The 11273-nt window shown below is 39.7% G+C and overlaps 3 protein-coding genes across 3 annotated transcripts; 2 read left to right on the top strand and 1 right to left on the bottom strand.

Moving 5' to 3' along the window:
* The first annotated feature begins 3286 nt into the window (after positions 1-3286).
* acod1 (aconitate decarboxylase 1) lies at positions 3287-5308 on the top strand. Its single transcript, XM_079563583.1, has 5 exons — positions 3287-3351; positions 3435-3596; positions 3760-3849; positions 3929-4128; positions 4317-5308. The coding sequence occupies exons 1-5, from the start codon at positions 3340-3342 to the stop codon at positions 5236-5238; spliced, it is 1386 nt and encodes a 461-aa protein (XP_079419709.1). The 5' UTR covers positions 3287-3339; the 3' UTR covers positions 5239-5308.
* A 99-nt stretch (positions 5309-5407) lies between these two features.
* On the bottom strand, positions 5408-7559 carry LOC306968015 (glutamine amidotransferase-like class 1 domain-containing protein 3, mitochondrial). The gene is made up of 4 exons (XM_079563254.1): positions 7314-7559; positions 6969-7140; positions 5871-6069; positions 5408-5765 (listed from the first exon to the last, which is right to left on the bottom strand). Exons 1-4 carry the CDS (start codon positions 7506-7508, stop codon positions 5570-5572), a joined length of 762 nt encoding a protein of 253 aa, XP_079419380.1. The 5' UTR covers positions 7509-7559; the 3' UTR covers positions 5408-5569.
* Positions 7560-7610: 51 nt separating this feature from the next.
* cln5 (CLN5 lysosomal BMP synthase) lies at positions 7611-9944 on the top strand. The gene is made up of 4 exons (XM_079563261.1): positions 7611-7813; positions 8591-8765; positions 8857-9082; positions 9442-9944. Exons 1-4 carry the CDS (start codon positions 7704-7706, stop codon positions 9933-9935), a joined length of 1005 nt encoding a protein of 334 aa, XP_079419387.1. The 5' UTR covers positions 7611-7703; the 3' UTR covers positions 9936-9944.
* The last annotated feature ends 1329 nt before the right edge of the window (positions 9945-11273 follow it).

Raw genomic sequence — 11273 nt, 5'->3', positions numbered from 1 at the left:
AAAAAAGTCAGCCTCCCTCTGCAGTCGACTTTTCTCAGGGAAGTAGTCCGGCAGCACCAAGTTGAGATCTCGAAGATAGTCGAGAATGTAGCGGAACAAGAAGCCGTCTCTCTATCCAAAAAGAAGCGCCCTTTGCTGTCGCGTGCCAATTCCTTGGGCGACTTTTTGCTGAACATGTTCCACAGGAGTGAATCCGGCACTGCGATTAGAGTTTTGTGTCTAGTAACATAAACCTGCCCACCGACGTTCAGCTCAATGATCTCGGAGAATGGTGAGCCGGAGTCGCTGCAGTTGGACACTCCGCGCTCGGTATCTGCCAGTGCCATGGCCCCTGCGTGTCTGGCTCCAAGGCGCACTGTTCTGCAGAGGGTTCGGTGGAAAGTGAGCAGCAAAGTGACAGCAGCTTGTTTATGAAGCCTGTCCTCACAACATGTGCCAGTGCGCGTGCGTTACGTATGGAAGTGTATAGTGGCGCTTGGCTTATTTTACATTTAACCATTCAGTGCCTGCATGTCTGTCTGTGGATCCACTCTCATATTAACCTATCATCACACTAAGCTACAGAAAAGATCAAACTAAAACTAAAATTGATTTGTAATGTTAGTTCCTTTTCTAAGATGCAAGAACACCCTATAAGCCCAAACCAACACCCACATACACATGAAAAGAGTGACACCAATCGGAGCAAAAAGGGAAATGCAGCATAAGACCCAAAACAATCGCACTGAAATGCCCTCATCATGAGGTTTTGACATTTTACTGCCATTTTCACACAATTCTGCACAATAGATTAATCCATGTGATCTAAAGCCCAAATCTCAGTACGCACCATGATGGGTTTTGTGCCTGGTTTCATAATTACTTTTCAGGGCATTGCAAATATCTGTTTCAATTACTGTTGAAGAAAGCACATACTTATAATCAAGAGCATCTATAGCATAGCTCAGTAAAAATTCCTCGATGTTATAATTACAGTGCCTCTCGTAAGTATTCATACACCTTGAGCTTTTGCACATTTTGTCATGTTTACAACCCTAAACATAAAGATTTTATTTTGATTTTTTTACTGAACGTTCACACACAAGTAACAGACAGCTGTGAAGTGAAAGCAAATGATACATGATTCTGTTATTTTTCAGAAAATAGAAAAGTGAAAAGTGGGGCTTGCATAAGTATTCATACAGCATTTTCTGAGTGCATTAAATTGCCTTTAAAACATTCCTAATGACGGCAGAATGTTCACACCTTGGCCTAACGGTTAAATAGAGGCCACCTGTGTGTAATCTACTCTCAGTATAATTTCAGCTGTTCTTTTAGGCCCTCAGAGCTGTGGTCGGAGTGTATTGGTCACTAAACAACATCATGATGGTCAAGGAGCTCATCAGAGAGGTCAGGGATAAAGCTGTGGAGAAGTTTAAAGCAGCATTAAGTTATACAAAGATTTCCCAAGATTTAAACATCTCCTGGAGCACTGTTCAATCCATCATTCAGAAATGGAAAGTGTAAAGCACCACTGCAGACTTACCAAGACACGGCTGTTCACGTAAACTAACAAACTGAACAAGGAGAGCACTGGTGAGAAAGGTAACCAAGTGCCCCAAGATAACTCTGGAGGAGCTGTGAAGTCCTGCCGCTGAGCTGGGGGAATCTGTACATGGGACAACTATAAGTCGTATCTACACAAATCTGGCCTTCATATACGAGTGGAAGAAGAAAGCCATTACTGAAAGGAGGCCATAAGAAATCCCGTTTGAAGTTTGCTAGAAGTCATATAGAGGACACAGCTCCATGTGGAAGAAGGAGCTTTGGTCAGATGAGAGAAAAATGTAACTTTTTGGCCCAAATGCAAAACGTTATGTATGGAGCAAACCTGACACTGCTCATGGTCCTGAGTGCACCATCCCCAGTGTCAAATATACAGGGGGGAACATCATGATGTGGGGCTGCTTTTCCTCAGCGGGGACTGGGGAGATTGTAAGAATAGTTGGGAACATGGATGGAGCCAAATACAAAGACATTTTGGAGGAAAGCCTGCTGGAGTCAGCAAGAGAACTGAGGCTGGGGCGGAGATTCACCTTCCAGCAGGACAATGACCCGGAGCACAAAGGTAAATCTACAATGGAATGGTTCAATAAAAACATATTAATGTGTTAGAATGGCCCAGTCAAAGTCCTGACCTAAATCCTATTGAAAATCTGTGGATTAATCTGAAAACTGCTGTTCACAAACGCTCTCCTTCTAATTTGACAGAGCTTGAGTTGATTTTTAAAGATGAATGGCTAAAATGTCAGTCTCTACATGTGCAAATCTTGTAGAGTCAGACCCCAAAAGACTTGTGCTGTTATTACAGCAAAAGGGGTTTCAACAAAGTATTCATTCATGCTGTATGAATACTTATGCAAGCCCCACTTTTCACTTTTCTATTTTTTGAAAAATAACAGAGTCATTTATCATTTCGCTTTCACTTCACAGTTGTCTGTTGCTTGTGTGTGAACGTTCAGTAAAAAAATCAAAATAAAATCTTTATGTTTAGGGTTGTAAACATGACAAAATGTGCAAAAGTTCAAGGTGTATGAATACTCACGAGAGGCACTGTATGTATGTTTGTAAAGAGTCCACTTCCTTATTTAAAGATCTGTATCAGAGCATGAATTTCCATTTCGGTCAACGCTGGAAAAGGAGGATTGTGAAAGACTGGAGTTGTCATTTTTGCGATGGGCAATTTCCTAAATGAGTCTTTAGAAATGCCTATAGATAAATATATTACAAAAAAATCAATACAACTCAAATATTATTATTTGCAATGTACTGTAGTGCTCAAAAGTATACACACCCTGGCAGAGTGTTTGATTTTTTGACTATTTTTCAAAGAATCTGAAAGATAGAGATCATAGTTAGTGTTTGTGTGAAGCCAATGAAATAACTGAGTTTGCTCTTTTTAAATCATAAGGAAAAAAGAAAGTACCAAAATGACCCTCATCCAAAGTTTACAAACCCCCGTTTTATCATCATTTAAAAAAATAAAAGCAAAAGCAGTTGTGTCACCAAAAATGGCTTCAGACCAAGAACATTTTTTGTGTTATCTTTCATATTCTTTCAAAAACAGTAAAAAAAAAATAAAAAAAATCAAACATTCTGCCAGGGTGTGTACATTTTTGAGCACAACTGTGTGCTGTGTACAAAATTAATCAACAAAATGTAACCAAAGAAAAACCAAGTCATTATGAAAGTGTCAACTTCTCATTTTGGTGTTTTGAGGGAAATTTGGTGGAGTATCCTTCAGACTGTGCAAGGGCCTATAAAAGATGAGAGCAAGCTATGTTTTCTTAGTCCAGAACAATGCTGAGCAAGGTAAGAGTATTGTTGAAATGTATTTACATTTTAAGTGTTTTTCTTCAAATTTAGCCTTGACTAGCCTCATTTCACCTTTACAGGGTATTACAGAGAGCTTTGGTGCAGCGATCCATGCTCTTAAAAGCACTCATCTGACAGATGGTGTGATTAACAGGAGCAAAAGAATGATGCTGGACACTCTGGGTGTCGGGCTCATAGGAACAAAAACTCCGGTCTTCAAAAAGGCTCTCTTGTACAGTCAGGTGCAATAAACTTTACTTTGCGAGACAAAGGGCATGTTTTCATTATCAATGTGTTTGTATGTGTCTGTTATATTTAATAACGCAGCATCTAACAAATGGGCCCTGTATCGTAGAACAATGTTCAGATTGAATTATGATTCTATCCTCTTGTGTCTAATTGCAGTCATTCCAATCGAAGGAGAGGAGCAGCATTTGGGGAAAATCAGATGTAACCCTCCCACCTCATTATGCTGCTTTTGTCAATGGAATTGCCGTAAGTTTCATGGTGTTTTATCTGAGGGTAAATTATCTCAGAACAAGCTCCAATTACCTCTATTGGTCTGGTATACTAGGTCCACTCCATGGACTTTGACGACACTTGGCATCCGGCGACTCACCCCTCTGGAGCTGTGCTGCCTGCTGTACTGGCACTAGCAGAGGCTCTGCCCAGAAAACTGTCAGGACCGGGCCTGCTTCTGGCTTTTAATGTGGGCATTGAAGTGCAGGGCAGGCTGCTGAGGTTTTCTAGAGAGGCCCACAACATCCCTGAGAGGTAAAATGGTCATATAACCAGAGAAATATATTTCTATACTTTATGAAAGTCTAAATATTAAAATTGCTTGGATTCAGTGACTTATTAGCAAGTAATTATTCCCTAACTAGTTTACTCTTGGTCACCTTAAAAAAAGTAAAGACATTTAATTCTTAATATTTACATTGAGATATTTTTTGTCTCTTTAGATTTCACCCTCCCAGTGTCGTCGGTGTGATGGGCAGTGCGGCAGCATCAGCTAAACTCCTGGGTCTATCTCCTTTGCAATGCAGTCATGCATTGGCTGTAGCGGCCTCCTCTGCCGGTGCTCCCTTGGCTAACGCGGCTACTCAAACCAAACCTTTCCACATCGGCAATGCCACACGAAGAGGCCTAGAGGCTGCACAACTTGTTCAGATGGGAGTGAAAGGAAACTCAGAAATTCTAGACGTGGATTATGGATTTGGGATATACTATAGAGACTATACTCCAAATAAAATGCCAGATTTTGCTGAAGGCAGTTTCAACTGGACTCTGGAAAAGCAAGATGTTGCTTTCAAGAGAATTCCTGCTCATTTGGGAATGCATTGGGTTGCAGATGCGGCACTAGCAGCTAGAGCAAAAATGGAGGCTTTGAGGAACTTTGAACCCAGTGACATTATTAGCATCAGACTTACAGTCCCACCATCCAAGTACATCAACTGCCCTTTGCCAACATCCCAGCATCAAGCTCGGCACTCATTCCAGTTCAACGCCTGCTCGGCACTGTTGGACAACAAACTGACAGTAGAGTCTTTTCAAAAGACTCAGATAAATCGAGAAGCCTTGAAGGAACTGCTCTCAAAAGTTAAAGTGGCGACACCAGCAAATAACAAGCCGAGCTTTGAGAAAATGTACAGCGAGGTTGAACTGACAACAAATGATGGGCAGCGTTTTGCAGCGAAGTGCAGTACGTTTTACGGACACTGGAGGAAGCCATTGAGTCATGAGGACTTGCTACAGAAGTTCAGGTCAAATGCTTCAACAGTGTTGACCTCTGAGGGAGTTGAGGGAGTTATTGATGTTATAGGAAATATTGAAAACATACAAGATTGTGAATCATTATTTTCATATTTGAAAATGGCAAAATAATTGGAAATCTAAACCCTTCCCCACTACCAGATATTATTGTGGTTGAACCCAGAAACACAAAAATATACGCAAATCGCTCAGAAATTGTGAAATGTTGAAATTTTATGTATGATATCTAATCATGTTTCTAAAAATAAAGACATTCAAAGTGAATTAGAGGTGAATGCCATTTATTTACACATGTCTTATTTAGTTTTTCACCATCTATCACAATGTATTTGAAGAAGCTACATTGATTTGTAAATAAATCATTTTATTTAACCCAAAAAGGATCACAAATCTTCTATTGAGTGTTTATTGCGAACAGGATATGGAAGTCCTGAATCTGAATTCAAGCCAGTTTTAGCACATCCTTCACCATGGAACCAATGCCATCAAAGACCTCATGAATGGGCGCGTCACACATGAAGGCGCAGGTGGTGACCAGCTTGTTCTTCTCGTCCACATGGCTTTCACTGACACTCTTACTCACGTGCTTGCATCCCAGCTGGTTAATGGCAGCTGCTGTGTCAGTGGTGTTTGGATACCTGGATCAAGAATGAAAAACACTCAATTATACAGATATGGTAAAAATAATAATAGAATGAAGCCATCCAAAAGGCACCGTAATAAACAAACAAAAAAACACATACTTTTCATTGTTTTCAGCTCCAACGGTCACTTCACACCCAGGGAGCACTTTGGCTGCGATGACAGGGGAGATGCAGCAGAGTCCGATGGGTTTGCCCTCGGTTTGAAATGCCCTCAGCACAGTCTGGACCTCCTCATTCACAGAGCAGTCCTTTCCCTGCACTGCCCACGTGCACAGGTTTTTGGCTGCTCCAAAGCCCCCTGATGAGATACACAAAAACAATAGTACCTGAAAATCCATGCTATATAGAAAGTGTTGAGTGAGAAGGTTGTCCTATGATGGCTGGTAGTTCGAATCCCGTCAATTGTCAATGTGGTGTGTGTGTGTGAGAGTGGTGAATGGTGGTGGTCGCATCTCATGCTTGTAAAGTCCAATGCAAATGTTAGCACTAATAAGGATCAGTGTTGGGCAAGTAACTGAACATTTTTTTATATATTCTATATTAGTGATTACAGCTTTAAAAATGTAATATGTTTGTGTTACAAATTAGTTTCAAACATCTAGCTGAATTACACTACTTTGAGTTACTTTTGGCAAAATATAAACTGAAAATAGTAATAATACCACCGAGCAAAAGTGCAGTCAGAGATTTCTTTTCTTTCTTTCCCCCATTTTCTCATGTTTTGTTTTGAGGACATTAACTACAGACTGTAGGTTCCTTGTACTATGTACTTGTATGTAATGTGTACTATTGGGGTGGGCACTCATAAGCTTTTGGCTTACTCCTTTTGAGCAGAACATTTACTGCTCAGACAAATAAATAAACTAAACTAGACAGCAGATCTTATACACCAGCCTGAAACTTGATTTGCTATGGTGCATTTTCTTTGGGGGAGTTTAACTTTTTTTGTTCACACATTTAAATGCACTTGTAACTCAGGTTACTTGAAATGTAATGACTAAAGTAATATGTTACATTCCTTAATTACTGAAAAAAGTTATATATTGTTGTGTTACTTTTGTAATACATTACCCCCAACACTGATTTTTAGAATCAGAAAGTCTATCGATGTCCTTTCATAAAAAAGCTTGCTCCTCATTCACTCAAAATAATGTAAAATAAATAAATATAAAAACCATGTGTATGTTTATGCAGAACCTGGGAATATGATGGCATCGTGGTCTTTGACACTCAGTTTGGACAGGTCCTGGATGTTTCCACGGGCCAACCTAGCACTCTCCACCAAAACGTTTCTCGTCTCCTGTGATGGCTCTCCTTTGAGGTGGTTTATCACATGCATCTGGTCAATGTTGGGTGCAAACATATTCACCTGCAAAGAGGAGCAATATTATTTGACCCTTAGTTAATTTTAAGGCACTAGTATCATTTTATGGCAAAAGTTTTAGTGCCAAGGAAGCAATTGCATGATGTACAGGTCTTAATCGATTTACTGTCCTCAAAACCACAATAAACACATCTATTCTGCAGATTCACAAAACTTACACTTGCACCTCCACGGCTGAGGTGAACCAAAATAGCCGAGGCCTCGTGTATTTCGCTGCCATCGTAAACACCACAGCCCGCCAACACCACAGCTACGCGCTTCGACATGTCTGTGGAATAAAAACTTGAATTGGGTGCTGTGACAGTCCTGAGAGTGCGCAGCTTGGGGGTACAGTGGCGCAGGAGGCTGAGCATGGCGGACAGCGCGAGCAGAACGGTCACCGCTGCTTCTGCGTAAAGCCTCGGCACACACTCCCCCTGAGCGCCACCTTCTGTGTGGCGGCTGGTACTGCAGGCCTGCGTTCATGTGACCCAGCCAGACCACATCATGAGGAAGTGTGGAGCTCAGTTGTCTTGGCGTCTTGTTTAACTATTTTCCTAACTTCAACGATGATGACTTACTGCCCGGTTTTATTTCTCAGCCTTCTGCTGTGTTTTGTTTTTTGTGCTGAACTCGGGAACAGTGAACTGCGAGGGCAGAAATGGCCTGTTCCATACAAGTGAGTAGCCCTCTATAGGTAAACAGAATCATGTGAGCTTCACTGACTTGTTCTTTTTTCTGTACATATGAATTTATCAAAAGTTAAGGAAAGTGTTTAATGCTTTTCGCGCGGGTCTTCTATAAGCTTTAACTTTTGTGGAAAAATGTTAAGAAAATTGATCAGTGACACGATATGGATTCACGTGACAAACACAATGTGCAGGGGTGTTCAAACTTATTTCATAGACTTCATCAAATTGGAAGTGATTATCGTGGGGGGGCACAGACAGTCAGTGCAGTAAACATTCAAATGGGTGCATGCATTTAACAGAGGTTTTAACCAACACGAAAATGTTTATGCAGTATGGTTAGAATTATGTTTATTTAATAAGCTTGCAGTAAAAAGTACTGTCTCTGGCAATATGTGCAAATTCAGCAAGAAGTTTCAGGGCCAAACAATAAATTGGCCTGAGGACTGCCCAGGCCGCACTTTGCACATCCCGTGGTTATTTATGAATATGGGAAAACATATTTGAAACAATTTGCCCTGTGTGTTTTACCAACTGTACGTGCTGATTGAAGCCCTTTGAACCCCTTTTTAATGTTTGATTATATTTTTCAATAGGCATCATTTTGGTGATAATAAAATCAAGGACAAACAAATACCAGAAGTTCAGTGATTCATTTCAGAAATTATTAAATTATTGCGAGTCATCTTTTTCTGAATAAATCATATAACAGAAGAGTTAGATTTCTGATTAAAGTTCACAGTGTTCCTCATTGGTGTCACCCACAGGAGGTTTGATTATCGGCCTGATGTGGACTCCTATTGCCAAGCCCTGTTCCCCTTCTGTCCCACCGGTGATCCTGATGGACGGATACCCTACATAAGAGAAAGTGATGTCATTTCAGTTTATCGACTACAAACTCCTGTTTGGGAATTCAAGTATGGGGATCTTCTTGGAAAAATGGTAAAAGCTTGCGGTCTACATGTCTACATGCTGTATCAAAGAGGTGAAGCATCTTACAACACTCTGTATCTTGCTTGTTTTCTTATTTCAGCACATTATGCATGACGCCATTGGGTTTAGTAGCTCTGAGACTGGGGCTAACTTCACCATGGAGTGGTATGAGCTGTTCCAGCTCGGTAACTGCACCTTTCCTCACCTCAGGCCTGAAGTCAATGCCCCATTTTGGTGCAATCAGGGAGCCGCCTGCTTCTTTGAAGGCATTGATGACTTACACTGGTCTCAAAATGGCACTTTAGACAAAATAGGTGAAATCTCAGGTAAGATGACATTGACAAGTAATAACTAGATATTCATTCCAAGTATATTCTTGATGAATTGTTAGAGTATTAGGAAAATGTTGGGGGCAGGGATGGTATAAGATTTCCACTGTGTGTTTTATATCGATTAACAATAAATCAGGTCTTATTCAACAATAGGGTTTATTTATGGCACATTTGTAATTTTTTTTATAAATATCAATTGGTGAATCAATAATTAGTAGTTTGTTAAGGTAGTACTGCTAGTTGGGACACACCTCCCTTGAACATTTGATTGGAAATCTTTCTCCAAATATTGCCATGTCTCTAATGTTAACTGTATTTTTAACTAACATGATTTACGTTCATTTGACTCGTAGGGAACCAGTTCAATGACATGGCCCAGTGGGTGCAGGAGGACAACAGGACGGGTATTTACTATGAGACCTGGACCGTTCGCTCTGACCCAAGCCCCAATGCCACAGTTTGGTTTGAGTCTTACGACTGCTCCCAGTTTGTTCATCGCACATACAGGAAACTGGCAGAACTGGGAGCCAAACTGTCCAGCCGAACACAAACCAACTACACAAAGATCTACTTGTACAGTGGAGAGCCAACATACCTTGGAAATGACAGTGCAATATTTGGCCAGCCAGCTTTGAAAAATCTAGCCATGGACATTAAGAAGTTTTACTACACATTCAGGCCCCATCAGTCCTTTGTTGACATTGCGTTGAGTCTTTTGGAGGCTTATGAAAAAGTAGTGCTAAACAAAATGTTTTATCTTTACTATAACTTTGAATATTGGCAATTACCAATGAAGTCTCCATATATACAGATTACATACGAAGAAGTACCACTACCATCAGACTAAGGTAAAATTACATCACCACAGTTAACATCAAATAATGATTGTTTCGTTTGGTGTATTACAGTGCACCATTGTTTTTACACTGTTAAAAAGAAGGTTTGTAAACAATAAAGTTTGTCTAAAAAAATACCCTGGAAAACTGTTTGAACTGACAGTGACAAGACGGATTTTTCCCAACTTTATTACAGTATTGAATCACGGGTCCAAAACTGACATTTGTTCTCAGACTGATCAGATGAAAAGTTAAGCAGACAAAGCATGTTGTACAGATGGACACCAGCAGTTTAAAGTGTGTACTGATTAAGTAAATAAAATGTCCTTCACATATAGTAATATAAATACAACTCCCTCTTAACATGTGGTAATTTTTGTTGTGGTTTTGATAATTTAACACAAAAATACTTTGTGTAGGGTCTGAAATGTTTAATTATATTTTTCTGGGTCAGGCATGGTGGATTAATATATAGAATTTCCACTAAACCGGATTTGTGTGATATATTGGGGATTGCTTTATTTTTGTAGTTTTCATTTGAAATAAGATTTTGTGTACCAAAATATACGCACAGATGCAATTTATGTTACGACCAACCCCAGTCTCTCCCTTGTGGACAGACATGCACCAGGACAAGCTGTAAACCAAATCAAACCAAAACTAAATCAGTATGTGTGACAGCAAATAAGCATGTGCAGACAGTCAGATTCAATAAGAAACAATCGTCTATTTGTTATTATTGTAGTAATTGATTCATTCTTACAGAAGAACAGGGGTTAAGCCAATACAGCATTTTTATTTGTTTAGAACCAGTTAGAAGATAATTTGATTTAAAAAAAAATGTACAAAATGCAGTCTTTTCATTGTGTAAAGCCTTCTTTGTACCCTTTGAGTAATGAGCATATGCTTGCAGATGAGGTCACACAAAAACGATATTGTTTTGAGATGTAAAGTGGAAACATTTTCAAATAATATCATGCTTAGCTTTTTTTGGGACCTCGTGCCATTCACACAGGTCTGATGTTGCTGGAAAGTAACATAAGTGACAACAGGTATTAATGCATTATTTTTCTGTCTAAGACTAAAACGAAACACATTTTACAAAAGCCCAATAAATTACATTGATTTACAAATCATGAGTACAGCTATGAACATTTGAATAAAGGATAACTTGCTTCAGAAAAAACACAAGCCATTGTTAGAGAAACTTCAAACCCTGACAGGGTGAAATGCAGAAATGAGTACATTTCTATTTGTAATAATCAAACACACAGCATTTCATATACAGATGCTATCAACTTCCTTCTTAAAGGAAAAAGTTTGTTTCACTTTATCTGACTTGCCAAACC

The sequence above is a fragment of the Gobius niger genome, assembly GCF_951799975.1.
Source record: "Gobius niger genome assembly, chromosome: 9".
In the NCBI taxonomy this organism is placed as follows: domain Eukaryota; kingdom Metazoa; phylum Chordata; class Actinopteri; order Gobiiformes; family Gobiidae; genus Gobius; species Gobius niger.
Note: the sequence above shows the minus strand (reverse complement) of the source record. Positions and strands in the feature narration are given on the sequence as shown.

What these genes read in the sequence shown, in the direction of transcription:
- acod1 (XM_079563583.1), top strand. An exon ending in AGGCTCTCTTGTACAGTCAG is followed by an intron (nt 3,597 to 3,759) that starts GTGCAATAAACT and finishes GTCTAATTGCAG; the next exon opens with TCATTCCAATCGAAGGAGAG. An exon ending in GCCCACAACATCCCTGAGAG is followed by an intron (nt 4,129 to 4,316) that starts GTAAAATGGTCA and finishes TTGTCTCTTTAG; the next exon opens with ATTTCACCCTCCCAGTGTCG.
- LOC306968015 (XM_079563254.1), bottom strand. Translation starts at nt 7,508, where the DNA reads ATGCTCAGCCTCCTGCGCCACTGTACCCCCAAGCTGCGCACTCTCAGG. An exon ending in TCAGCCGTGGAGGTGCAAGT is followed by an intron (nt 7,141 to 7,313) that starts GTAAGTTTTGTG and finishes TCCTCTTTGCAG; the next exon opens with GTGAATATGTTTGCACCCAA. An exon ending in CGATGCCATCATATTCCCAG is followed by an intron (nt 6,070 to 6,968) that starts GTTCTGCATAAA and finishes GTATCTCATCAG; the next exon opens with GGGGCTTTGGAGCAGCCAAA.
- cln5 (XM_079563261.1), top strand. Translation starts at nt 7,704, where the DNA reads ATGATGACTTACTGCCCGGTTTTATTTCTCAGCCTTCTGCTGTGTTTT. An exon ending in AAATGGCCTGTTCCATACAA is followed by an intron (nt 7,814 to 8,590) that starts GTGAGTAGCCCT and finishes TGTCACCCACAG; the next exon opens with GAGGTTTGATTATCGGCCTG. An exon ending in GGGATCTTCTTGGAAAAATG is followed by an intron (nt 8,766 to 8,856) that starts GTAAAAGCTTGC and finishes TTCTTATTTCAG; the next exon opens with CACATTATGCATGACGCCAT.